At 47.7% G+C, this 27500-nt stretch overlaps 1 protein-coding gene across 1 annotated transcript in view; it reads left to right on the top strand.

The window, feature by feature from the left end:
- The first annotated feature begins 11595 nt into the window (after positions 1-11595).
- c21h4orf54 (chromosome 21 C4orf54 homolog) overlaps positions 11596-27500 on the top strand; it is a 25147-nt gene continuing 9242 nt past the window's right edge. The window contains exons 1-3 of the mRNA XM_063187540.1: positions 11596-15731; positions 16208-16409; positions 17542-18930. Of these exons, the coding sequence (XP_063043610.1) occupies positions 12055-15731; positions 16208-16409; positions 17542-18915 (5253 nt within the window). The 5' untranslated portion in view covers positions 11596-12054 and the 3' untranslated portion in view covers positions 18916-18930. The remainder of the gene's footprint in view (positions 15732-16207; positions 16410-17541; positions 18931-27500) is intronic.

Genomic DNA, 27500 nt, shown 5'->3' with positions numbered 1-27500 from the left:
TCCAGCCTATTTTACAAGTGAGTCCGGCGTTAGCCACTCAAACATGTCACCATAGCCATTCCGCGATCTCCACCATCCTAACAAGGCCAGCCACTCTTAGACCTTAGCCTTTGCTTGTTAGTTCTTAACTCTCTTCTCTCCTTTAAGCCACTGCCTTTAACATATTTTATGTATCTAAATGGCTCTTTAACACTTGTTATGTATCTTATTTATTTCCCACTTCATCTTATTTTACTATGTGTTGGTAAATACAGTCAGTGGTTGCCACTGTACACTGCGCTGTAGAGCCCCCATTGATAAACATTACATGAGGCAAGACCAACTCGTCAGGCAAAAACATTTCCAGCTGCTAGTTTGATTGGTCTAGATTGCTAGGCTAGCAAGCAGACACACACACACACACACACACACACACACACACACACACACACACACACACACACACACACACACACACACACACACACACACACACACACACACACACACACACACACACGCCCGCCAGCGACCCCATCTACGCAAAGAGGCTACAGATGTTTACAGGGTATTGGCACTTGAGCCATGGATGGGTGTGTAAGCCCTCTGATCTTAAAGCGATGGTTCGGAGTAGAATCACCCTAATGCCATTTGAACCGTGACACCCATCCACCTTTACACCCGAAGTGTTTTCTGCCGCAGGCTTACATCAACAGAGTTGCCGTGTTATTCGATGTTTATTCCGGTTAGCTTGACTCAAGCGCATATGGATATCTCCAAACTTTCCCCACAAAAATAACATGTCATGACACCAAACTTCTGCAGTAGCACAAATATGGTCTGTACTCACGAAACGAAGCATTTGGAAGTTTGGAAATAGTCCAGGAGTTTATTATTATCAACACAAGCCGAATACCTTCTCTGCTGCTAAAGCTGCGTCGACGTTACTTCCGTCATCTAAGACAAGCATGTAAGAGTCCTCAACGAAGCTCATAATATGCACAATGAAAAGTGAATTCAGCATCAGTATTGATAACGAAAATCATTGTCTAATTGATAGTAGGTAAGATTTGAAATATCTTTTAAGTATTTCCTTGAAAATATAAGCCTTAATCACAATTCAGTGAAAACTTTTTTAACACTCTCGTCTGGAAGTTTGTTGAAGACTTTTACGGGCTTGTCTCATATGACGGAAGTAACGTTGGCACAGCTTTAGCAGCAGAGAAGCTATTCAGCTTGTGTTGATAATACTAAACTCCTGGACTATTTCCAAACTTCCAAATGCTTCGTTTCGTGAGTACAGACCATATTTGTGCTACTGCAGAAGTTTGGTGTAATGACATGTTATTTTTGTGGGGAAAGTTTGGAGACGGTGCCCAGTATCCATATGCGCTTGAGTCAAGCTAACCGGAATAAACATCGAATAACACGGCAACTCTGTTGATGTAAGTCTGCGGCAGAAAACACTTCGGGTGTAAAGGTGGATGGGTGTCACGGTTCAAATGGCATTAGGGTGATTCTACTCCGAACCATTGCTTTAAGGCCTCTCTAACCAATAGGCCATGCCTGCCCTAAGTACAGTATATTAAAGTATAGACCACAACGTTCACTATCCAGCACTCACACAGTACAGACTGTGGAATAAAGACCAATACCCACATTACAGCGAGACAGAAACACACACACACATGCACATACGCACATACACATGAACGCATGGATGCATGGACGCACGCACGAATGCGCGCACACAAACACACACACACATGCACATACGCACACACACATGAACGCATGGATGCATGGACGCACGCACGAATGCGCGCACACACACATGCACGCACGGATGCACGCACGAATGCACACGCGCGTGCACACACACACACACACACACACACACACACACACACACACACACACACACACACACACACACACACACACACACACACACACACACACACACACACACACACACACACACAGATAGAGAAGAGAAACAGGCATCATAGTGACTACAGGAATGTACAGCTGTCACACACATGCTCTCTCTCTCTCTCTCTCTCTCTCTCTCTCTCTCTCTCTCTCTCTCCATATCATTGTCTTTTTTCTACTTTCTTCATCACCCACTCCTCTCTCAAACACACACACACTTTTTCCACCCCTCTCTGCTTTTATTTCCTCTTTCCGGTTGTAGTGTATGGTTCATGCACTTCCACTATACTTTTGTATTGGCTGTACATGTGATACACATTGCAGAAGGCCATCGTTTATTTTAAACTATGATGCCATATCTTTTCTCTCCCTTGCTCTCTCTCGTCTGGGCATATCTTCGTTTGCTCCCATTCCACTGAAGTCCTATTCTTTACCCCTAACCTGACATCACACATGGTCTCTCTCTCTCTCTCTCTCTCTCTCTCTCTCTCTCTCTCTCTCTCTCTCTCTCTCTCTCTCTCTCTCTCTCTCTCCTCTCTCTCTCTCTCTCTCTCTCTGTCTCTCTCTCTCTCTCTGTCTCTCTCTCTCTCTCTCTCTCTCTCTCTCTCTCTCTCTCTCTCTCTCTCTCTCTCTCTCTCTGTATGTGTGTATGTGTGTGTGTGTGTGTGTGTGTGTGTGTGTGTGTGTGTGTGTGTGTGTGTGTGTGTGTGTGTGGTGTGTGTGTGTGTGTGTGTGTGAGGGCCCTGGTTTGGGTTGCTGCCATATTGTGTTGCACATACCACATAGCACCACACTGTAGACTGACGGCTTTGGCCTGGGTGGGCGTATGTGTGTGTGTGTGTGTGTGTGTGTGTGTGTGTGTGTGTGTGTGTGTGTGTGTGTGTGTGTGTGTGTGTGTGTGTGTGTGTGTGTATGTGTGTGTGTGTGTGTGTGTGTGTGTGTGTGTGTGTGTGTGTCTATGTGTGTGTGTGTGTGTGTGTGTGTGGTTGGTCAGCATATTGAGTCATCATAAAGAGGCTCTCTATTTCCATTGCCTGTTGCCAACAGATAGCAGTTGGCTGTGAGGTCACTATGCAGTAAAGGACGTATGCTCCAAATGGGATTGTAGTTGGCCATGAGGTCGCTATGGGGACATACTGTATGTTGCAAACGGGAGGAGAAGAAGAGAAGAGAAGAGAAGAGAAGAGAAGAGAAGAGAAGAGAAGAGAAGAGAAGAGAAGAGAAGAGAAGAGAAGAGAAGAGAAGAGAAGAGAAGAGAAGAGAAGAGACAACAAGAGGAGAGGGGAAGAGATGGGAGGAGGAGAAAATAGGAGAGGAGATGAGGAGAGGAGAGGGGAGAAGAGAAGGAGAGGAGAGGAGCAGAAAAGGAGAGGAGAGGGAAGAGAAGATGGGAGGGTCAGAGGTGGAGAGGAGAGGAGAGAAGAGGAGAGGAGAGGGGACGGGAGACGAAAAGAGAAGACAAGAGGAGAAGAGAAGAGAGGAGAGAGAAAATGGATAGAAGAGGAGGGGATAGAGGGAGGAGATGAGAGTATAGTAGTAGACTACAGTAGAGGAGAGGAGAGGAGAGGGGAGGGAAGAGAGGAGGGAAGAGAGGATGGGAAGGGAAGAGAGCAGGAGAGGAGGAGGAGCAGAGATGGAGGAGTTCAGTGGAGAGGAGGAATGGAGAGGGAGGAGAGGACAGGAGAACATGGTACACAATTGAGGTACCGTGAGTATGGTAGCCTACTCTACTGTCCCCCATCCTCCTCCATGACTGAGATACCCTGAGCATGGTACTAAGCACAGACATCATATAGGAAGACTAGATACGTCATCGCGTATTTCAAGCTCGTCCGCACAGGTCGGCCATATTAGCGCAGCCTAAACTCTCCACAGAGCCTCCGTTACACCTGAAGTTAACTGAGGAATTCAGACGTTGAGATGCTGAAATATGTATGCTGTCATTTCGCTGAAATATTGACACGTGTATATAAATAGTATGGCTCCTTAAAACTTAAGTGCAGACTGAGGTAAAACGCACAGGAGAGTAATATGCTTCCCACTTATTTATTTGTCCAAAAATAGAGATGGACCAATAGCAAATACACATTTTAACCATTGTTGTGCATTACGTTGATGGAAGGCATATATTAATCGCATTTGCATCAAATTAAAGGCGACAGATGAGGTACTGGAAGAGAGATTACATCGCAACAATTTCATTCTAAGCGTCATGACTCATTTTGAACACAGGGTGGAGCTGTCGAGCCCAAAGCAGAATGTAGCACACATGGGACCGTTTAATTGTTATTTTACTCAAAATATAAAATAATAATAAATGCATTTGTTTATGGGATCTATTTAATTACTTGAATAAGCCTACTAAACCATATTGTACATGATTGTAGGCCCATGTACATTGTAATGTAATGTAATATAATATAATATAACGTGAATATTAATCACTATGCAGTATCAACATAATACTTACGTTCGGAATTTTTTATACTGTATAACAAACCAAGCCTTTCGAAAATACACGTAAATGTGAGGGAATTATTGGCATCTGAAGGGTATGGATCACCAAAAACTCAGTGCAACTGGTTGAGCCAACAGGCTGCTCTAACATGGCCGACATGCGCGGACGTTCGACTTGCATGACGGGAACGCGGATGGCGCATCTAGTCTTCCTATATGATGTCTGTGGTACTAAGCCCTATGGGTCTTTCAAAACTAAAGTATGTTGTTGTATAGTATTAGCCTGGCAACGCCATCCATGTACTCCACGCAAAGACTTTGGCTCCGCACATCGTCTGGCAAAAGCCTCGAGGTCGGTTCTCTCAGTGTTTAGCCAATCAGCAAACAGTTGAGTGTGGTGACGTTGAACTCACCCGCGAGCTCCGTTACTGATTGGCTAAGGTAACTATATTCACACTTTCGTTTTGTTATTTGTATGCTTTTGCGACGCTATAACATAACAGGCATGCTAATAAAGCACAATATTGGTTGTAATTTGATTTTGGAACTCCAATTAATTTAAATGATAGAGTAAGATCAGACCATCTCCCCCCGGTCACGGAGACGGATTCCTCATGGCTTTTGCCAGACTGATTGACGGAGTCAACAGTCGGCTTTCCACCCAGGCTAGTATAATATAGCCATAATATAATACAATATAATATAATATAATATAATATAATATAATATAATATAATATAATATAATATAATGTAATGTAATGTAATATAATATCCATATGTATGTAATATAATATAATATAACATAATACAATATAGGCATATGTCTGCTGTTCCACTTGACTTGCATGTGTTTGACCCCTTTGCGAAGAGCCTACAGTATGTTATAGTGGTACATTGGCACTGCCCTCACGATTCGATTCAATTACGAGTCCGGAGGTAGCGATTCGATTTGACTCGATTCGATTCAATTCTACAATGCATTGCAATGCATTACATTTCTTCTGAAAGGAAAGCAAATGTTTCAGTCATGATGAGGTAATACAAGTAGTCAGATACTGAGCAACAATTTATTAATTAATTTATTTTTTTATACATTTTTAGGGGCTTTTATGCCTTTATTTTGACAGGACAGTCGAAGATGGTGACAGGAAGCGAATGGGACAGAGAGACAGGGGAGGATCGGGAAATGACCCCGGCCAGACTCGAACCTCGGACTCATGTGTGGGCATGCAAGCCCAAATGTGCCCCCCCCTAGCAACAATTTATTGGCTGTTTTCTGTATCAGTCTTGCAGTTTTCAATGCTTTGAAGTGCTTCTATTTAATTGAACATTCATTTGCTACCGAAATATCCACAGAAGTAATTGAAACGTAAAAAAATTGCCGCATCGATTCTGGAACTTGCCGCATTGAATTGGATCGCCCATGCCCCGCATTGCATTGCATCGCCGAATCGATTATTGTTGACACCACTAGTATGTTATGACCTTACTGTCACCAAAAATTTTAATGACCGAGGCTCTCGGTAATGTCATAGCAATGTTGTTATGATGTAGTTCTGTCTGTTCAGCAATGAGTGATTGGGGTCATCTGCACTAAAGCAACACCAAAGCCTCTTGTAACTGTCTGTCCCCTATATAAACTAAACATTATTGATCATTAATTAGCTGGATTATTAGGATTTAGTTGTTCAAGCACAATACACGGATGTAACGAAGCACTTACATAACACGTAAAACACATAACAGATCCTCTGCCACTAAGTCTGTCTCACTCAAAAGCATTTACAGCTACACAAACATGTGTGTGTGTGTGTGTGTGTGTGTGTGTGTGTGTGTGTGTGTGTGTGTGTGTGTGTGTGTGTGTGTGTGTGTGTGTGTGTGCGTGCGTGTGTGCGTGTGCGTGTGTGTTTGTCTGTGTTTTTGTGTGTGTTTGTGTGCACATGAGAAACGCAGAAATAGACAAAAAGAGAGAGAGAGGGAAAGAGAGAGGGAGGGTCCCCTATATAATCACACCAGAGGTTATTGTACTGTGTGTGCGTGTGTGTGTGTGTGTGTGTGTGTGTGTGTGTGTGTGTGTGTGTGTGTGTGTGTGTGTGTGTGTGTGTGTGTGTGTGTGTGTGTGTGTGTGTGTGTGTGTGTGTGTAAGCAGGAAGTGCCAGAGACAAGTTATCCTTTTCACTCAACAGGACCCTGAGAATAGAGGCTGCTGCCTGTTAATGCACCCACCCCCCTTTAAGCACACTCTCTCATACACACACACACACACACACACACACACACACACACACACACACACACACACACACACACACACACACACACACACACACACACACACACACACACACACACAGGCTCACACACACACACACATACACATACAGTCTCGTTGTCCATGTCAATGTAAATAAAGATGTCTAGCACTAAAATGGTGGTGCTAGACTATATGACCATGGTGTGTGTGTGTGTGTGCGTGTGTGCGTGTGTGTGTGTGTGTGTGTGCGTGTGTGTGTGTGTGTGTGTGTGTGTGTGTATGTGTGTTCACTATACACCCGCTCAGCAGCAGCATGTGGATACTGGTGTTATTAATAGAGTGTGTGTCATATTGGTAGCATGGTGTTGCTAGCAACTGCTGCAGATGAAGCTATAGTGCAAGAGAGATAGAGAGGTAGAGATATGCAGAGCAGACTCGCCCTTGCACAGTGTGGCTCTCAATTTTGGTGGGCTTGCTTGGCAATCGTACACTGGAAGAGGCTAGAGAGTCAGTGGTTCAATCTCATCCCTTTTTTTAACAAATGCTCCTTGAGCCCATCATGAGCCACCCAATGCCCCCTTGACCTCATCATAAGCCTCCCAACACCTCTTTGACCTCATCATAAGCCTGCCAATGCACCCCTTAGTATTAAAAAATAAAATAGACCAGGGCTGTCAAACACGACACCCAGGGGCCGGATGTGGATGTTTTTATCCGGCCTCAGGCTCGCAGGATGCGGCCCCACGATTTGTTTTAATCCGGCCTCAGACTTGTAGATGGAAAACAAAATCGAAGAATATCAAATACAGAAAATGTATTGCCCTTTCCAAAACTGCCCATTCACATTCCAATTTGCAAATGAGAGTACCCTCCCCCCAACCACCACCACCACCCAGCTTCCTCCTTCTCGACATTCCCCTGCATACTCCCTACAAATCTGTTAGAGCAGTGTTTCCCAACCTTTTTTGTCACGCTTACCCCCTAAGCCTCTTAGTTGTGCCATGAGTACCCCCTAATTCATGTTCTATATCGTTTTCTCTGTCCTGATGTGACCGCTCCATACATTTGTTTTAATAAATAATACAAATTTTCCAAGTACCCCCTGCAGAGTGCTCGCGTACCCCTAGTGGTATACGTACCCCTGGTTGGGAAACACTGTGTTAGAGCACCCATGTAGAAAGTCAAGTCTAGTGTACTTTATTGTCAAAAATATGTTACAGGGTTAGCACAGAAGTTTGAAATTGCGATGTGTAGTTTAACTAAAAACATTTAAATAAGACATTGACAATAATATCTCTCTCTCTCTCTCTCTCTCTCTCTCTCTCTCTCTCTCTCTCTCTCTCTCTCTCTCTCTCTCTCTCTCTCTCTCTCTCTCTCTCTCTCTCTGTAACACACACACACACACACACACACACACACACACACACACACACACACACACACACACACACACACACACACACACACACACACACACACACACACACACACACACACACACACACACACACACACTACCCGAGCACAGCTAAAGAGAGCTAGACAGAGATACCCTACCAGACTCGCTTTACAGAGCTAGGAAGATAGAAATAGCCATAGCCTACCGGGCTCACCCTACATAGCTGGGAAGGTAGAGCGATTGGGGTAGTGGCCAGACTGAACCTACAGAGTTAGAGAGATAGCGATAGCCAGGCTGGACCTACAGAACTAGCAAGATAGGGCGATTGAGATAGCCCACTTTTTCTTAAGGGTCCCATATTTTTTACCATATTTTCATGACCCCGCGGTCGGTGGGACCCCGACCCCCTGGTTGGGAAGATATAGAGGTAAAGCTAGATAGCTGGAGAGATAGCTAGAGCTAAAGGGCTAGCCAACCTCCCCATGGCATGCCAGAGAGAGAAAGAGAGTGAGAGAGAGTGAGAGAGACAGAGAGAGAGAGAGAGAGAGAGAGAGAGAGAGAGAGAGAGAGACAGACAGACAGACAGACAGACAGACAGACAGACAGACAGACAGACAGACAGACAGACAGACAGACAACTTCACCATGGCAGGCCACAACAAAAACCTCAACTAAGGCAGGAGTGGGACAGGAGGGTAGACATTGCTGTGTGTGTGTGTGTGTGTGTGTGTGTGTGTGTGTGTGTGTGTGTGTGTGTGTGTGTGTGTGTGTGTGTGTGTGTGTGTGTGTGTGTGTGTGTGTGTGTGTGTGTGTGTGTGCTGCAGAGATGAGCTTTACTTCATAATAATAGCATACCTTCTTTCAGGTGCCCATATTTATGCACATGCCTATTTTTTTTAATCCACTCAAAATAGTTTCTGTTACACCTACTAAAATGATTTCACACCTGAAATGTTCCCTTTCCCTATGGTTTAACATATGTGGAAACGGAGTTGCTGCTTCAAAAGCTCTACCAGAGATAAACAAATGACCGATGTAACGATTTTCCAAAAGGGTGCCCAGAACATAGAGGTAGACCATTAGACTAGAGGTGCTTTTTCACAGCAATCCGTGACAGCCATTTTTGGAGGTAGACCTGAGAAATGTGAATGATTGGAGAAGGGGGCTCACCTCCATCAAAATGGCTTAATAATGTGAAAATGTCCATCAACACACTATATAAGAACAATAGTCGATGTGTGTTGCTACATATCAACATAACTAATACAAACAGATTTTAAAATGTAAAGCTAACGTGATTGTTGACATTACTGATCTGGTTTTTGTGTGTATATGAAGTTACACATTAATCACTCAATTTTTTGACAGAGGTGGGCATGTTCTCCATTGATTTGCATTGACTGAAATTACCTTCACTACCTACACAAGAATGGGAGCCTGCACTTGCCGTTTTCCAGTGCTGTCACGAATTGCCGTGTCACCTCCAGTCAAATGTTCTACCTCTATGGCCGAGAATTTCTCATACCAGTGCAACTTCCGCAATAAACCAGGAGAAAGGAGTAAGTGTTTACCTAAGGGAGCTGTCCACACGTGTGGTTCTGAAATAACTTCCTGGGACCTGGGTTACTGTTTATTGGGCAGGGATTCCCAATTTTTTCCAGCTTGGGGCACACTTGAAGTTTTCTCTAATGTACAGGTCCTACCTCTGACACAAATAAACAATACAACTCAAATTCATATTAAAAGCTCTCCTAAATAGGGGAGGGAGGGGGCATGGGGGGCAGTTGCCAGGTCAATTTGCAACAATTTGGGCCAAGTTGTCACCTAGGCCTCTTAGGCCACCGTAAATGCTGGGGCTATGCGGACGGGGCCACACACATCCAGAAATCCCTCTTTTCATGCAGTGTAGTCAACAGAGAAATATTATTTTGCTTTGTAGAAAATTATTTCAAGGCCCACTTGGAATATCTTCAAGGCCCACTAGTGGGCCCTGGCCCACTGTTTGAGAATCATTGTTAAAGGGTATTCTCTTTAGATACTATATAAACAAACCTGTGTGTGGGAAAACCACCACCAGTGTTCAAGTCATGTGTGCTTTCTTGGCGTGTGTTGGCCACAATGATGTTGCTGATGTTGCACACACACAAGAGAGTGCGTTTACCTACGGGAACTGTCCACACATGTGTGGTTCTGAAACTGTTAGAATTTCCTGAGGAATTGGGTTTGTGAGGATTTCTCTGGTCCATCCCTCTAAATAAAATAAAATAAAAACCCTGATATAATGGATAACAACCCTTTCCATATAATTTGGGTTTATAGTGCGGTAAGTTATATGCAGTAAGTTTATGTGGGCTTCACTTTTGCTGATTTAGTGACTTTGGGGATAAATACCAGAGGTGTAATAGAAGTAGAAGTAGGCCTACTCCTCCTACTGAACAACACTAGTTCACCTGATCTTACATAACTCATACACCTGTTATTCCACTAACTAATCAGATACACGATAAGAGCACTTATATCTTCTCTATAAACCTTATACACTTCTGCTAAACACAGGAGCTGTCCAGGGTTCTGAAATAGCTCAGATTCCCGGTTTGGGGTAAGAAAGGGATTATATTGTTCACCACGACCTGTTACAATCTTGTATGGGTTTTCATAATGAGTTAATGGCCATTGAGATACTGTTGTGGACTGCACGTAATGGGCTCAATTTCCCATGATTCACCGGGAAACAGCTGTTGTAGGCGTTATGTCATATGTGCTTTAGGATTTACCGCCCCTTGCTGCATCACCACGGGACTGCGCGACCTTGGCCGTGTATTCTGTGTGTTAGTGTACGGTAAACGCTCCGTTCATCCCGGGGTCAATCATCACGGCCCTCGTGGCCTTAGCTGCACTCTATAATAAAAACAGAGAGCCTGACGTCTGGCCCGTTGACAGAAGCCTCCTCCTCCACGCGGACAGGGTCGTCACTTGCTAATTGGAGTGTTACCCCTTTCTCCTGACTCACGCGCTGCGCTAAACTGCACCTCTCTCTCTCTCTCTCTCTCTCTCTCTCTCTCTCTCTCTCTCTCTCTCTCTCTCTCTCTCTCTCTCTCTCTCTCTCTCTCTCTCTCTCTCTCTCTCTCTCGCACACACACACACACACACACACACTCAACTCATTTTTCCTGCGCTCTCTCTCTCTCTCTCTCTCTCTCTCTCTCTCTCTCTCTCTCTCTCTCTCTCTCTCTCTCTCTCTCTCTCTCTCTCTCTCGCGCGCGCCACACACACACACACACACACACACACACACACACACACACAGGTCACACGGTAACGGCGCAAGGGGATAAATGTTAACGCCGCTGTGGGGGCCACCGGTCGGTATGGCATTTTTAGCGCTCGTGTTGTGTCGGCCACTAAGCCTCGTCTGCGGTATGTAACAAAACACGCTGGACATATCATGCTAGTTTTAAAATAGCCCATTTTCACATTTCGTCACCATTTCTATATTTGTGGCGTGTATGGATTTTAAAGAGGAAGGGGGACATATAGTCTACAGACATCAGTGGCACAAGCAGCACCAGACAAGGGCCATCAGCAGCGGTCTCCTCTCTGGATATCTGTGCGCCATCACCTCCACAACGCGAGTGGTGTGTGTCTCGCAGACCCCTGCGTGTTCAGACACGGCATGAGCCGGATATCCAGGGAGGGGCAGACAGTCGCATGCGGGCAGGTGTCTCCCTGGTGAGAATTTCCATCTGCTTTATTATACGCGCTTCTGGCCCCAAGCAGCGCGTGTATGGAATGCGTGATCTGCTGCTGTCACCAGAGGCGTCTGAAATGACAGTCTCGAGCGCCACACAAACAACTGTGGGCGAGAGGGGCTGCAGAGCGCGAGGACACCAATAGAACACCGCAGGCGGAGAGCAGGAGGGGTTCTGGGGAGCGTGCGACTTTCTATTCCATTCTATCTCGGACTGGGATTCTGTTTCCTCTTCCTCTTTACCAACGATTAATTAACGGATTATCACGCGAGGGGGACAATGGAAGCCTCGGAGAAGACACTGATTTACCACGAGGACTCAGATCCCATCAGGAAGCTGATGACCAACACATATTTACGCACAGCCTCGAGCCAGGAGGACGGCGAGTACGTGGACATGGACATTAATAATTTACTGGATGACAAGGCGGGAGACATGAAAACAGTCAAAGTAACTTTTACTGGAGAGGGAAGTCAGCTGGGCATTTACAAAAGCAGCAACGGCGACTCATCCTCCTCGCCTTCGCCGAAAAATGCGCCCGAGGAGAGAGGGGACCCCGAGAATAAATCAGGCGACCCCGCTGCCACCATCGACAGTAAATCTATTAATCAACATGAAAGCTCGGGGGACGTCAGAGCTGTGGAGAGTGCCGCGTCAGGCACGTTTGAAACAGCCTCCTCCGAGGCTGACAAGTTTGTGGACTGCCTGGAGTCACCCGCTCATAAGCCGGACGCCTGCGCCCAGACCCAGCCCCGGCCCCACACCGCGCCGCCGAACATGGACACGGAGACCGCAGAGCCCGCATGCCCAGCGGACAAGGACTTGCAGTACACCGACATGAACCTGGGCAACAAGAGCGACTCGGAGGACGACGTGACCATCGTGATGTCCGGGAAGAGCACGCCCAAGATCACCGGCGACGAGGAGTTCCACTACATCACCACTCACGAGATCCAGCTGTCCGAGTTGGACCACGACACGGACGGCGAGTTTGGCACGGGCTCCAGGTGCAGCTGGGACTTCGAGGACGACCACCGGATTTACTCGTTTGTCGATTACGATATCTCGTTTGAAAGCGACGAAGCGGCAGGGGAGGACGAGGCTGTGCCGGTTGGGCTAGACTCCACTGGCGACCCCGCCACAATCAGCAGCAGTCAGCCTGAAAGCGATCTGGGCGACACGGACAAGTGCGCCAGTTCCGACGAGAGCCTGTCAAGGAACCAAATCGGCACTGCCGCTGCTGGGACCGGCTTGGGGCAGATACACCTGTCAATCAAAGCCACTTCCCGAGCTATAAATGACCCTAGCAACCCCGCTCACCAAAACCAAAACATTCTTTGCCATGCCTCGCATACCGGAGACATGGGTTTGGGGGAGACCGGCAAGTGTTACATAGCAGTGCCCGGCCGATTGCATTTTGGCACCAAATTGAGGGGCAAATACGCGCACAGCTACTCCAGTGGCGCATCCAGTGCGGTCAGCGAGCTGGACGACGCAGACAAGGAAGTGCGCAATCTGACAGCCCGCTCATTTAAGAGCCTGGCCTACCCTTATTTTGATGCCATCAACTTCAGCACGTCTAGCGAGTCCTCTCTCTCCGAGCACGGACTGGGGCTAAACAGTTGGTCCACGTTCGTTAAGTATGGCAACGTGAACGTGACAAAGGGAAGTGATCCAACTCTGGGGCCCCATAAAAGCACCTCAAAGTTCAGGCTGGCCAGGAGTAAGGACAGCAAAGGCATCACCGGTTTCACTCTCACGAGCATGAGGGCGCCCCCAGCCGAGGTGTTTGCACTCAACGGCAACCTGGTGGACCCCAAAAACGCGGCGGCAGCCCGCAAAAAAATCGAGCTGATGCAAAAATTGGGACAGGCCAAAGGTGGGGTGATAAGACTGAGGGAAACGCTGAATTTTCGCTGCAACGTGCAACAGCAGGAGGGCGGTGGGACGTCGTCGGGAAGCAGCAGCGGCGAAAGGCGCGCGAAATTTGCGCAAAATGCAATGGGATCACGTTCCACGGATGAGGTTACACACACCTTGCCAGGCGGGCAGGGGAGCGAGGCCAGCAAGCGAGCCTGCAATGCGGGCGAAACCATGGAAGGCACACACAAGAAAGCAATATTCGCCTCTAGCCTTCTGAAAAATGTCATTTCTAAGAAAATGCAATTTGAGCAGGAGCGCAAGATGGAGAGGGGGGAGATCTGCGAACAGTTCCACAGCTCGTCGCCCTGTTTCTCGGGCAGTGAGGGCGACTTTACCAGGGAGAAGCCTCCCCGCGGGGGCTTACAGAGGCAGGGCTCGAGGTACTCTGAGGCAGACTCCGAGTACACCCTCGTTTGTTTGGATGAGCTCGCGGAGATAGTGGACAGCAATCCGAGCAATGCCAAGGACGAAAGCGGCGGCCGAGATGACACGGCGTTCAGTCTTGCATCAGAAACGAATTTAGAGTCGACAAATGAAGCAGGAATCGATACTAAAAAAGGAGCATTCGAAGCGTCCAAAAGCACGCTGCTTCGAAGCCAAAATAGCGCGTTCAGATCCTGGAGGGACGGCGAGCTAGAGTTTCAAAAGGAACATAAAAACGCGAAAACGCCCGAGGGGACCGCGCCACCACCTAGCCAGCACAACCAGGGGGACAGACAGGCGCACGGCGACACCGGCAACAACAAGCTCACCAAAATGTCACATTTGTTCCTGCCAAGTATACAGGTGGTGCCGAACGAGACGGAACCGGGCGGTGCGGCTCTGCCCAACACGAATTACCCGTTAGGAGAGGGAGGAGGGCAAGGAGTGGGGGCGCGCACCGACACTACCCTCTATGTCCCCGACAGCGGCAGGAGCGTGGGCACTTCAAAGTCACCCGAAATCAAGATAAGTTTGCGCAGCGTCAAAGACAGCAAAATCGACCCGTTCAACATCGCCAAGCTGTTTACGCCCAATATAGGCGGCAACGCCGTCAGCCTTATCAAGACATCCGATGACTCCAAATGCCAAGCGCTCGCCGCGGTGCTAAAGGGCGAGGCGTCCGACAAAGTGCCCCACTTCACGGTCAGAGACATACGAGACAACAAGGGCAAGCTGCAGACTCCCATACACCAGGTCAGAGACGTGCGCAAACTGGTCAAAAGTTCATATCACTTTGTTTCTTTGGATAACAACGAGGGCAGGTCTGTCGCAACGGGCTCTGATCTAAACTCAGAGCAGAAGGCATTCAAACAGGGTGCGTATCGGAATCCCGCGTCTCTCTCCCCCATAGTCATTAAATGTCAGTCTGTGAATACAAATAGCAATGTCAAGCAATCGGGAAATTTAATAGACGTGTCTAAACGCAGACTTGGAGAGGATTTACAGGACCTGGACAGGTCGTCCCCATCCCTGCCGCCAGAGGGCGCCAGGAACGGCACAACGCCTGTACAGAGGCCCAACAGCAGACCTTACTCTGTCAACTCCAAGCCAGCCAAGGGGGAAGCGCCTGACGCAGCCGGCGCGGGCCTGAAGGTCGAGGCGAAGACCGCAGCGGCGAGCGGCAAGAGGCCAGACAAGAGCGGCGGCGAGGGCGTCAGCATCAGCAGCGGCGGCGGCGGCGAGAAGAAGGCGGAGTCTAAGATGGCCAATCAGGACGCGCTGGCCAAGCTGCAGGCGGCGGTCAAGACGATGGAGCAGCTGTACGTGTTCGACCGCAACGAGTGGAAGAGGAGGGCGGACCCGCACCCGCATCTCGTCGACAGCCACGTGCTGTCCCTCATCTCCAGGGAGGAGCACAGCCCCGGAGCAGAGGATGCTGGGAGTTCAGCTGCCACCGCTGCCGTGGTAACCGGGGTCGCCATGCCAACCACCAGCAGCATCAGCAGTGGTGGTGGTGTGGAGAAGGTGGTGAGGAGGGACTCGTACTCCAACTCCGAACGCAGCACGGCAGCGATAGCGGCGGCAGCAGCCGTGGCAAACATGCAGAGCAGGTGAGACACACACACACACACACCAGCCCTGCCGTGGCCAACCGGAAGGGCACTCGTCTGCCATGCGGCCGACCCGGGTTCGGTTCCCGGCCAGGGTCATTTGCTGACCCCTACCCATCTCTCTTTCCATTAGTTTCCTGTCCACCTCTGTCCTGTCAAATAGTCGTAAACGACCTTTTTTTTTTAAAATAGTGACACACGCACACCATCTTGCTTCTTTTAAAAAAAATATACCTTTTATAGCTTTTTGTGTCTTTATTGCTGATCAGACAGTCAAGAGTATGACAGGAAGAGTGTGGGAGAGAAGGAGGGTGGAGGGTTGGGATATGTCCCAGGCCGGACTCAAACCTGGGTTCAATATGTGTGTGTGTGTGTGTGTGTGTGTGGGGGAGGGGGGGGGGGACGACTGTTATCGTCCTTTTCTCTTCTGACATCCTCTTATTGCTGTAATTGTTTTTGTTGTTGTTATTTGTCAGGGAAGCGGAGAGGAACGGGCCCAAGACCCCCACCCTGCCCGTGGGCAAACCCTCGCCTGCCAGCGCCACCACCACCGCCGCCCTTGCTGGAGGAGCTGGGGGTCAAAAGGTCACGGCCCCCGTCCCCACAGTGACCAGTGCCGTACGCGCCCCCCAGACGCCCTCAAACCCCTCCACAGTCCCCTCCTGCTACACCCCCAAGGTAAATGTCAAGTCAAGTCAAGTCAAGTGTACTTAATTGTCAAACACCTTTGTAACAGGGCCAGCACAGCAGTTTGAAATTGTGCTTGACTTTCTCTGACACATTCACACACAACACACAGACACACAGACACACACACACACACACACACACACACACACACACACACACACACACACACACACACACACACACACGCATGCACGCACACACACACACACACACACACACTGACACAGGCACACACACTGATACAGACATGACATGTACAATACACACACACACACACACACACACACACACACACACACACACACACACACACACACACACACACACACACACACACACACACAATACAATCAATCAATACAATCAGTGGTCGTTACAGGTCATGTGAAATAGTGTATATGTTGTCTGCAAAGTGCAAAGAGTAAAGTGCATGGCTACTGGACTAGACATATTTGTCGAAAGTAAAAGTAAAAGTAAATTCATGGTGTACGTACTCTAGCACATGAGATTAAGGTACATAGCTGTTACACCAATTAGTCCATTGTACTGAGTGAGGTCTATAGACTATGTTGTTACTGAAAAACACAAACAAACATGTCAAGAATCAACAACAAATTTGATCCAACCAGTGCAGAGTCAGCTGATCATAAGCCAAGTACACAAGTCTACTGGTTTACTCAGGTTGCCTGTGTCTTTTTAGGTAGTTTTACTGTTGACATCTACAGGTATGCTGCTGGATAATCAAATCTGTCAACATAACTCTGCATAGTCTGTTCTGAATTTGTTATTTTCGTAGCCTCTTACTTCAGCAGGGGTCGCCGGCGACCCTATTCACGTGCTGAAAATGCTTAACTACATCATAACAACATTGCCATGACATTACAGAGAGCCATAGTGCTGCGCTAAGGGGTTAACTTATTTTTTTATTATTTATTCTATCTAATGTGTGTGTGCAATATCTTTTACTTTTTTATTTAAAAAAGGGTGCAATACTTGTTTTACTTGTGGCTGTATTTATGGATTATGGCTATAATCTTATATATGTGTATTTTTTGTGAAATAATATTAATATATACTGTCCATTTGTTAAATAAATAAACTTCAAACTTCAATTCTCCAGGCCTTCACGCCGGTCTCCCCCAAACTGCCCGTGTCCTTCAAGATCTCCCAGGCGGCCCAGCGCCGTCACTCGGAGGAGCGGGAGAGGGAGCGGGAGAGGGAGCGGGCCAATGAGAGCGGAGAGAGGCCTCGGGAGCGAGCCAATGAGGTCGCAGGAGGAGGAGCAGGAGAGAGGCACCTGGGAGGGCCGCCCACGTCCTTCGCCAGCGCGGTGGCCGAGTCGGAGAACTACCTCACCATCCCCGTCAAGCCCCACGCCAAGCCGGCCATAGCCCTCGGCAACAGCGGAACCAGTGGCGGGGGAGGTGGAGGTGGAGGTGGAGGGGGAGGAGGAGGTGGGCGAGAGAAGATGTCCGTCTACACCTTCAGCCATCCTCACTCCACCACCAGCCCACCCTCATCACACCTCCTCTCGCACGGGGTCTCCCGCCGACACCTCGAGGGGCGCCAGTCCCCCACCCGCCCCACCCCCAACGCCCCTGTCCCTGCCGCCCGCACCATTGTCATGGAGACGCGTGCCCAGGACACACCCACGGCGACCATCTACCACCACTCGCTGCCCACCATCATGCCCAGCGCCCAGCCCCAGGTCATCTGCTTCTCCCCGCCCGTCATGTCCGCTGCCCACCCCGTCACGCCCGTGTCCATGCCCGTGCAGCTGGACGCCTTCGGCGGGCACCACACGCAGCGCAAGATGCTGCTGGACCCCAGCACGGGTAGCTATTACCTGGTGGACACCCCTGTGGCGCCCCCGCCCACCACGCGCCGCCTCTTCGACCCCGAGACGGGCCAGTACGTGGACGTGCCCCACAGCGCCATGCCGCAGCAGTCCGTCACCCCGGTGCCCATCAGCACGTTGCCCTCCATGGCCCTCAGCCCCCCCGCCGCCTTCGCGCCCATGGCCAACATGAACATGCCCTTCATGTTCTACCCCAGCTTCCTGACCGCCACCCCCTCGCCCACGCTCATCCCCGGCCGCCTGCCCTCCCAGATCTCCCTGCACGGCGGGAGCAGCGACGGAGGAGCCGGGGAGGAGAGGGAGAGGGACGCGGTCACCGGCAAGGTCACCATGGGCGGAGGGTTAGGAGGAGGAGGAGGAGGAGGAGGAGGAGGAGGACAGCATCAGCAGGGAGGAGGAGAGGGGGTGTACATGGAGAGCCCTTACTACCTGGCAACGGGGATGAGAGGAGGAGGAGGAGGAGGTGCACAGCATCAGCAGGGAGGAGGAGGAGGAGGAGGTGGAGGGGGTACGAGGGTGGTGGGAGGGGGCGGTAAGCAGCCGGTGATCAGCATTACGTCTCAGCAGGGCCCGCGCATCATCGCTCCACCCTCCTTCGACGGCACCACCATGAGCTTTGTGGTGGAGCACCGGTGAGGCGCCCAACCACAGGTGAGACACGCGCCATCTTGGTTTATGATCGCTGTGAGACTGAAGCCATTTTGGGTTATAATCTCTGTGAGACTGAAGCCATGTTTGTTTATAAACTCTGGGAGACACCTTTTGTAATTACATTACATTTAGCAGGTGCTGTCTTGGTTTATAATCTCTGAGACAAGTGGCATTTTGGGTTATAATCTCTGTGAGAGACACACCATTTTGTTTTACAATCTCTGTGAGATTGATGCCATCTTGGTTTATAACCTCTGGGAGACACCTTTCACATTGCATTACATTTAGCAGGTGCATCTTGGGTTATAATTTCTGTGAGACAAACGCCATCTTGGGTTATAATCTCTGTGAGACTGATGGCATCTTGGTTTATAATCTTTGTGAGATTGATGGCATCTTGTATTATAATCTCTAAGAGATTGACGCCATCTTGGTTTATAATCTCTGGGAGACACTGTTATGTTACGTTACATTTAGTAGGAGCCATCCTGGTTGATAATCTCTGTGAGACACACGCCATCTTGGGTTATAACCTCTGGGAGACACACCATATTGTTTTTAACCTCTGGGAGACACCTTTTACATTACATTACTTAGCAGGTGTCATCTTGGTTTAGAATCTCTGTGAGACATATGCCATCTTGGGTTATAATGTCTGTGACACTGACGCTAGCTTGGCTTATAATCACTCTTACTTTACGTGATACGCTGTATTTTGTGAGGCTATGACTACTGTGAGGTGTCTGAGCATTTTTTTTAAATCAAACACATGGGGCAGCAACATATCAGATAAAACACAGCAAACTTCTGTGATAAAAGAAGTCAGTCATACAGCGTCACCACGAAACCCTGCCCCCATCTTGAAACTGTGTCCCCAAATGACTTTGTGAAAACACATGTATGATACACCTGACGAAGACCGCCTGAGGTCGAAACGTTGTGTTCTAATAAATCGGTGAGCAGCAACAGTGTGCGGATTTCCAAATTTGTACACTATTGCCACATTGTTGTAATAATAACATTACTATAAGATGATTTTTGTCAGCCATTATAAGCTGGTTTTGGCGGGGTGCAGGTCAGCTGCGAAAGGGGAGGGGTGTCAGAGAGGGCGTCACCCAGGACGCAACTCATCGCTGGACTGCCACTGTGTGTGTGTGTGCGTGTGTGTGTGTGTGTGTGTGTGTGTGTGTGTGTGTGTGTGTGTGTGTGTGTGTGTGTGTGTGTACATGTGCATGTAAGTTTACCGTGTGCACTGTACATGTGTGTCCATGTAATGAGTGGGGTATGCGGTCGTCATTAACACATGATCAAGTTTCTGCCGAGGAGCTGAAATGTGAAATGTTCTCCCAGCTCATATGTGAGCAATCAATTAACTTACACACACATACACTCACACATACAGTACACGCACACAGGTATCACACATACTGCAGGTATCACACATTCAGAGATCAGGTGAAGTGTTTCAGTGTGCCATAAGTCATCCATGTATCCGCTTGACACCCATCCCATTGATGGACTTCTGACTCGCATACACCACTGACACCAATACCAGCTAGCATCTCTCTAAGTAGCATAACACCACTGACACCAATTCTGGATAGCATCTCTTTGACTAGCATAACACCATTATTGCTGCCACAGCTGAATGTGTCTCTTGGAGTCAGCTGGTGAAAACAATCAATCATCTGATACACTGTAGAAGCAGTGCTCCAATCTCAACTGTGTGTGTCAGTTGGATGTTAATCTGGCTTTGAGAGAGAGAGAGAGAGAGAGAGAGAGAGAGAGAGAGAGAGAGAGAGAGAGAGAGAGAGAGAGTCTCCTTGGTCGAAAAGTCAATCATCTGTCAAACTGTTGGCCTACAAGCAGCCACCCAAACATGTTTCAGTATCACAACCTACTGTGCAACACATATTGTGCAGTGAAGAACAGTGCATAGTCAAGTTCCTTGCACTGACTGGCCATATTGACCAAAATGTTACTGAGGTCATCTGCGCTAGTCATGGGTAAGCGGTTAGGGCGTCAGTCTTGTAGCTCAAAGGTTGCCAGGCTGCCCCCTTGCACGGGTGAGGCATGAATGCAATTCCGTTATGTGTAGTGCGCACTTGTGGGCTGTGGAGTCTCTGTGTCACAATGACAATGGGAATTGGAGTTTCCCAGTTGGGCTTTTACTTTCTAGATTGCCACTCTGGGCTCAAACCCACAGCCTGCCACTCAACACTACAGTTCAGGAAGCATTGAACAGAACGCTACCGCTGAGCTAATGGTCCAGACCGATAGCTCGGTGCCATCGATATTGTATGAGGCTTTGGGAGCTGCCCTATAAAAAATTAAAACTAGCACCATGGACAGCGTTAATGACAACTTGTGTTTTGAAGTGGGATCACCCAATTTTTGATTGGGTGTGATACTAAGTGCGAAAGTGCAGCTTTGATGTAGCATTTACCTGGCTAACTGCACCACGGAGTTAGTTAAAAAACTAGTACTGTACATGTGTACCACACATGGCTGTTCGCTGAGGTAGAGCACAGGGCAGCGCTTGAAATAGCCGTCATTTAATCGTGACTGTTGCAGATGCCGGACTGAGCCAGGCCGAAATACTTTGTTCACCCTTAAGGCCATGAATGTGTCCAGAGGTGTAATTGAAGTGTGGTGCGTGCTACAATATAATGCAAAAAACCTCCCATGGTGTGTGTGTGTGTGTGTGTGTGTGTGTAGACACAGACAGGTGGTAAAGTGGTAAACACGGTAAAGTCTTCAAGTTATGTGGGTTGCATGTAATGTATGTATGTATGCATGCATGTCTGTATGTCTCTATGTAGGCATCTGTCCTCTGTCTGTTTTTGTCAGTTAGCACTTATTCATATGGAGCATGGCACATGTGTAATAGCCTTGTGATGTTATATGCATGTCCCGGGATGCAAAATGAATTTCAGTGCAAACTGACAATAAAGTCCTATTGCATCGTCTCGTATGGTATTGTTGGTGCAGACCCCCATAACGCACGCCATTCCACCAGTGGAACGCTGTAACCGCAGAGATACACCAGCGGCGATCTGAGCGAGTCGAGCGACGGAAGTAATTGACTTTGCATTGAGTCGAGAGACAAAAGCGATTCTGGAGACTAGAGCGATTTGCGCGACGAGCGCGACAATTTGAAGTTGAAATCTTTTCAACTTTTTATGACGTGATTCGGCGACAAGCCGCGACAGCCAATGACTGTATAGAGGTCAGTGACCACAGCCAATGGGAATGCTTGAATGCTTTTCCTTCTGCCTGTACGGACATACTCTAGTCTCCTCAGTCTCTCGTATCGCTTGCTGCTACACTCTGTCGCTTGAATCGCGTCGCCGCTGGTGTATCTCTGCGGTAATAGTCCTTGCATTGCCATTCTAGTAACAGGACAATTATAACGGTGCATGGGTTAAAAGCCAAATAATTGTTTTTTGAATGACCACCAATGTACGTATACCCATCCATGAGGAGTTTGTGGAGGATACTCGCTGTGTATGGCACCAAGGTAGCACCAGTGGCAGATAAGCGTTCCGATATAAGTTTAGATCCAGTCAGGTGCAGCAACAGGTTGGTCTGGGTCCTATGCAGCTTTAGATCAGCCAGATGTCAGATTGAGCCCGGCCAGGCCTAAATGTGTTTTCACCACAAGACACCCGACCCTACTCCACCATGTGTGTGTTGACACACCCCTCCCCATCGTATCCCATCCAGAGGGTGTGCATGTGTGTGTGTGTGTGTGTGTGTGTGTGTGTGTGTGTGTGTTCACTCTTCCACCCATTCATATCTTCTTCAGATTGTATACGTCTGCTTGCCACACCAATAATAATATTCTCCCTGAGCCTCTAATGTGGGGGAGGTGCGGATCAGCTTGTGTGATGCGGTTACATCCCATTGGTTCGACAGCCCATTAGTCCGACTATGCCCAAACCAAAACAATTCCTAACCCTAACCGTCATTAAAGGCATGTTCTGTCAGTATACAATTATTTTAGTGGCATCATTTTGTAATTGTTCACTTTAAAGTTAGCTGAAAGCTTAAAACTCTGCCCAAACCAAAACAATGTCTAACCCTAACCGTCATTAAAGGCATGTATGTAGCATGAAGCCTGTTAGCCCAGTAGCCTGAACGTTATGCTCCTCTATGGCTTATTGTCTGACTTATGGGCTGTCGGACTAATGGGCTGTCTGACCAACGGGCAGACTCCGTGTGATGCTCCCTTGCTGTTGTCGTTGTTAATGATGACCGGTGTAGAACACAACGATGTTGAAGAGAGAAGTTCACATTAGTTTACTCTGTGGGGTTGAGTATAGTGTGCAAGATATAGTGTGGCCGTAGGACATGAAGGCAATAATAGCATAGAGCTAGGGTGGGGATCCATTTTCATTCGAGGGCGACTTCAAAATGTATTAAGCCCTCCAGGGGGTGGAACACAAACCAGGATTTCCCCCTGCACTTTAGGTGTAAATTGAAGGTAACCACCTTTAACAACAGACCTCACCTTCACTAGGTTGCCTTAAAATATAACTTAATTTTATTGTAAATGTAATTTCTAAGATTTCTTTACAAAGCGTGTGATATTTCATCTGAAACTATACACAACATTAAAATGATATCTGGAGCTGTATAAGCGGCCTTTGAGATATAGGTTCCCCACCCCTGGCATAGAGAACTGTGTGCTTGAAAGAAGAGTGTGTGCTAGGTAGCATGTCTGTACGATCTGATATCATGGTATCAGTTGTGCACTACTCAGGATGTTTTGATAGGACGAAGCATAGTGCTATATATTAAATGGTATAATTATATACTGTTATACATCATATATAAAAATGTAATATACTACATATGTAGTAGTGCTGAGTGGTGCATCACAGAGGTAGGAGAATGAGCCACTGACATGCTGCAACTACTCCCTACTCATATAGCCCACAGTGTCCTTGGCATTACCATATGCTCTGTGTTTTTCCCCACATAGGCCTACTAGGCTACATGTTGCTAGTTATGCTCCCTGTTTTTTCCAAATACCTTTTGATAAAAGCGATAAAAGTGTAATGCAATGTAATGAAATAACATACGAGTGGAAACTACTACAGTTCTGTAGCTGTATGGCTTAGTTGAGCATGAGAGACGAGTCTGTAGTCCTTTGTGTGTTTGAGTAGAGTATGCAAGACGTAAGATAAGATTAGAGAATGCCGCCCGCCAAGTGTGCTATAGAGTGGGTAGGCTAGAGGGAGTAGCCTGTGCTGTGCTGTGCTGTGGTGCATTTCTCGAAAGCGTAGTTGTTAGCCAGTTAGCAACTTGGGTATTTGCCAATGGGAAATGGCATTGAAAACAACAAAGTAGCTAATGAATTTAGCAACTATGGTTTCGATAAATGCACCCCCTGTATTGTACTGGAGTGGGTAGCCTGCTATTCTTGTTTGTGGGACACAAGTGAAGACAAGCATATGCATGACTGTGTAAGAATATGCCTGTTGGAAGAGTGTATACTACTTTGTCTGCCATGCGGGGCACATACTGTACATGGGCAGTCATGGTGAAGCGGTTAGGGCGTCAAGCTTGTATCCCAAAGGTTGCCGGTTCGACTCCCAACCCACCAGGTTGTAATTAACCAGTGCTCTCTCCCCCATCCTCCTCCATGTGTACCTGAGCATGGTACGTCCCACCGCACTGCTCCCTTGGGGCGCTATTGGGGCTGCCCCCTTGCAGGTGTGAGGCATAAATGCTATTTCGTTGAATGCATTGAGTTGGAGTTTCCTAGTGGGGCTTTCATACAATAACTATTAAACCAGTGATACTATATGTGGGGCACCTAGTTGTCGCACAAGGTGCAGATGGCTAGTTGGACCCTCTGCTGCCTCAGGGGCAGATACATGTCTAGAATGTGGGTTACCTAATAGTTTTACAAGGGGCAACAGATGCCATGTGGGGCCTCTGCATGCAGAGCTATTGACAGCTTTATTCAGGCCCAGGACAAAGTCATCTGAAAGGGCCCCTACCCAATACAAACAACAAAGCTCTCAAGTCACACGCTTTGAGAGTGTGACACACGCATCTCAACGAGTTCATACTCTCACACGCCACACATGGGATTTCACACGCTCAATTTTTCCTATTGGCGCACGTGAATTCATCCAACCTATCCACAGATGCGTCCGCTATTTGGTTACAGCGCTTCTGTGCTCAGTTATCTAGGCTTAATTACAACGCTATTCAGCCCATCAGAAAATAGATTTTTCTGTTGTCCGGCAGATTTAGCCTAGAGGTCCATCCAGAGTTCCACCTAAAAGCGTGCGCACCGATAGGCTACGTCAGTAGGCTGCGTGTTCAAAGTGAGCTGGAGTTTCCTCGCCTGCCTGCTGTAAACAGGTGGAGACGCAGGAGCCAGGAGCATCAGGTGATAACTCAATTTAGGTGGTATACAGTATAAGTCCTTTAGTTAGGCTACTATTTTTTTCCTTAGAGCAATATCTTTCTGCCCCCAACCATGTAGTTGGCAGAGATGTTGAGAGAGAGAACCAAATGGTTAATAGCGAGCTGGCAACTGTACCACTGCATGTTTTTCGGAGGATCCTTTCCTACCTATAATCTGACATTTCCTGAAGTCCTACATCTCTAATGATAGCCTACATGATTGTTGCCTTAACAGGTGTCAGTGCGTTCTCGCACTGTCCATCTGCGGTCTTATATAGGCTAGGCAAGGTCTGGGACGTTTTCTCTGCATTTTGCCCAAGTAGACACGGAAAAGTGATTGCTCACGTGTCAAAATCGGGCATACAACATAATAATTTATTTTTTCTATGAGATGAAATCGTCAGATGATTGACAGGTCAAAATAGAAAGAAAGGACGTGCCATTTACCAGCCAACTACGGCTTGTTCTGAGGACGATTTCGTTCATTCAGTGCTAATGAAAAACTATGGGTTTAGCTGTTTGGAGCTGTACGTTTTAGGATAGCCTATCTTAATCATTTGCATTTTAAATAGCTCAGGGAAGAAATGGTGAGCGTGGAGACAGGTGCAGGTGGCCAAAGAGGAGAGACTTATTGGACTCGAGGAGAACAGAGGGGGTGGCAGAGGAAAGGGCAAGTAAAAACACCGGGTCAACAGTGCTAGAGGGTAGAGAATAAAGAGGGCCTTATCTGGGGCTGGCAACACCTACATTTTTTAAGTGATTGGACTTTACTTGGAAAAACAAATTGATGCATATAAAGAGCAAAAAGCCTATAGCCCATTTTATCAAGATTTAAAAAAAACTTGATTGACATTCGGAAGGCCCATTTAGGCAAAACTATAAGCAGAACCCATTAATGATAGTTCAATAATAAATAAAGTAGAAATAAATATACCGGTACATTAAATAAATAAATAGGCTAACCTATTGAATAGGCCATTTGATCTTAAGCCTAGCTGGGTTGAAGGGAAACCTAGAGCAGGGATTCCCAATCTTTACCATGACAAGTCCACCATTTAGTCAAAGCCTCCCTGACATGAGCCGTGCCACACTATTTTTTTCTGTTCACCCAGTTTCACAACTGGATGAAGTTGGTGCATTAACCCATACAAGTATAGGCTACAGAGTGCACAATTATGCACAAACATTGCACATTGTTCTGCTGTAATTGATTAGCTTTTTTGCCTTCTTAATTTATTCAATTGATTAAGTAATTCATTTTATTTCGCCAGGCTATATGTTTTCTGCCTACATGCTGTGGCCCCTCTGGCATCCCGGCCCACTTTGAAAACCACTGACCTAGACGGTCGATGAGTCGATGTAACCCCCCCGAAAGAAAATCTCACTCCAACCAAACTTCAAAACTTGAGAGCCCTGCAAACAATGTAACGGCGGCCTAATTCTGGGGCCCCCTCTCCTCCTGGGACTGGGACAACTGACCCCTTTGTCCCTCTGTCGGCTTCCCTGCATCTGCAGTATCTATTGCACCAGTGGCAGGTGCCTTGGAGCACCTAGCCTGAGAAATCCCATGCTGCCTTGCATGATCCATCCCATCAGAAGGACAGCATGGAAACTGAAGCTGAAATCTTCGCCTGAGTTTGGGAACCCAACCACAGAAGGGGGACGGAGGGCAAGACCTAGCCTATTAGAAAAACGGAAGCTTGTAGTTTGTAGTTTGTTTACAGATCCGTCATGTTGACACCCGATCACTACACCAACTTTGCATCAAGTGTTAGTTATTCGTTTTTTTATCGACCTCCCCTATGGGAAAATGAATAGACGGTCTCCAAACTATATCTCACTTGTCATATAATCTGGCAATAGCCAGGCTAGTACTGTACATGCCATCCCAGTGTCTTGCTCAGAGCAGTGTGCTGTGCTGTGCTGTGCTGTGCTCTAGCAGAGAATTTTTTTGGTCTTTTACGACTTTATTTGACAGGAATTTGAGAGGTGAACAGGAAGCGAATGGGGAAAGGTCGGCAAATTACCCGGGCCGGGAATCGAACCCGGGTCGGCCGCATGGCAGACTAGTGCCCTACCGGTTGGCCATGGCAGGGCCTATAGCAGAGAATCTAAGAGAATATGTGCGGTGCTCTGCTCTGCTG

The sequence above is a fragment of the Engraulis encrasicolus genome, chromosome 21, assembly GCF_034702125.1.
Source record: "Engraulis encrasicolus isolate BLACKSEA-1 chromosome 21, IST_EnEncr_1.0, whole genome shotgun sequence".
Classification (NCBI taxonomy): Eukaryota; Metazoa; Chordata; class Actinopteri; order Clupeiformes; family Engraulidae; genus Engraulis; species Engraulis encrasicolus.
The sequence above is the reverse complement of the archived record's forward strand: the minus strand, read 5'-3'. Positions and strand labels throughout refer to the sequence as shown.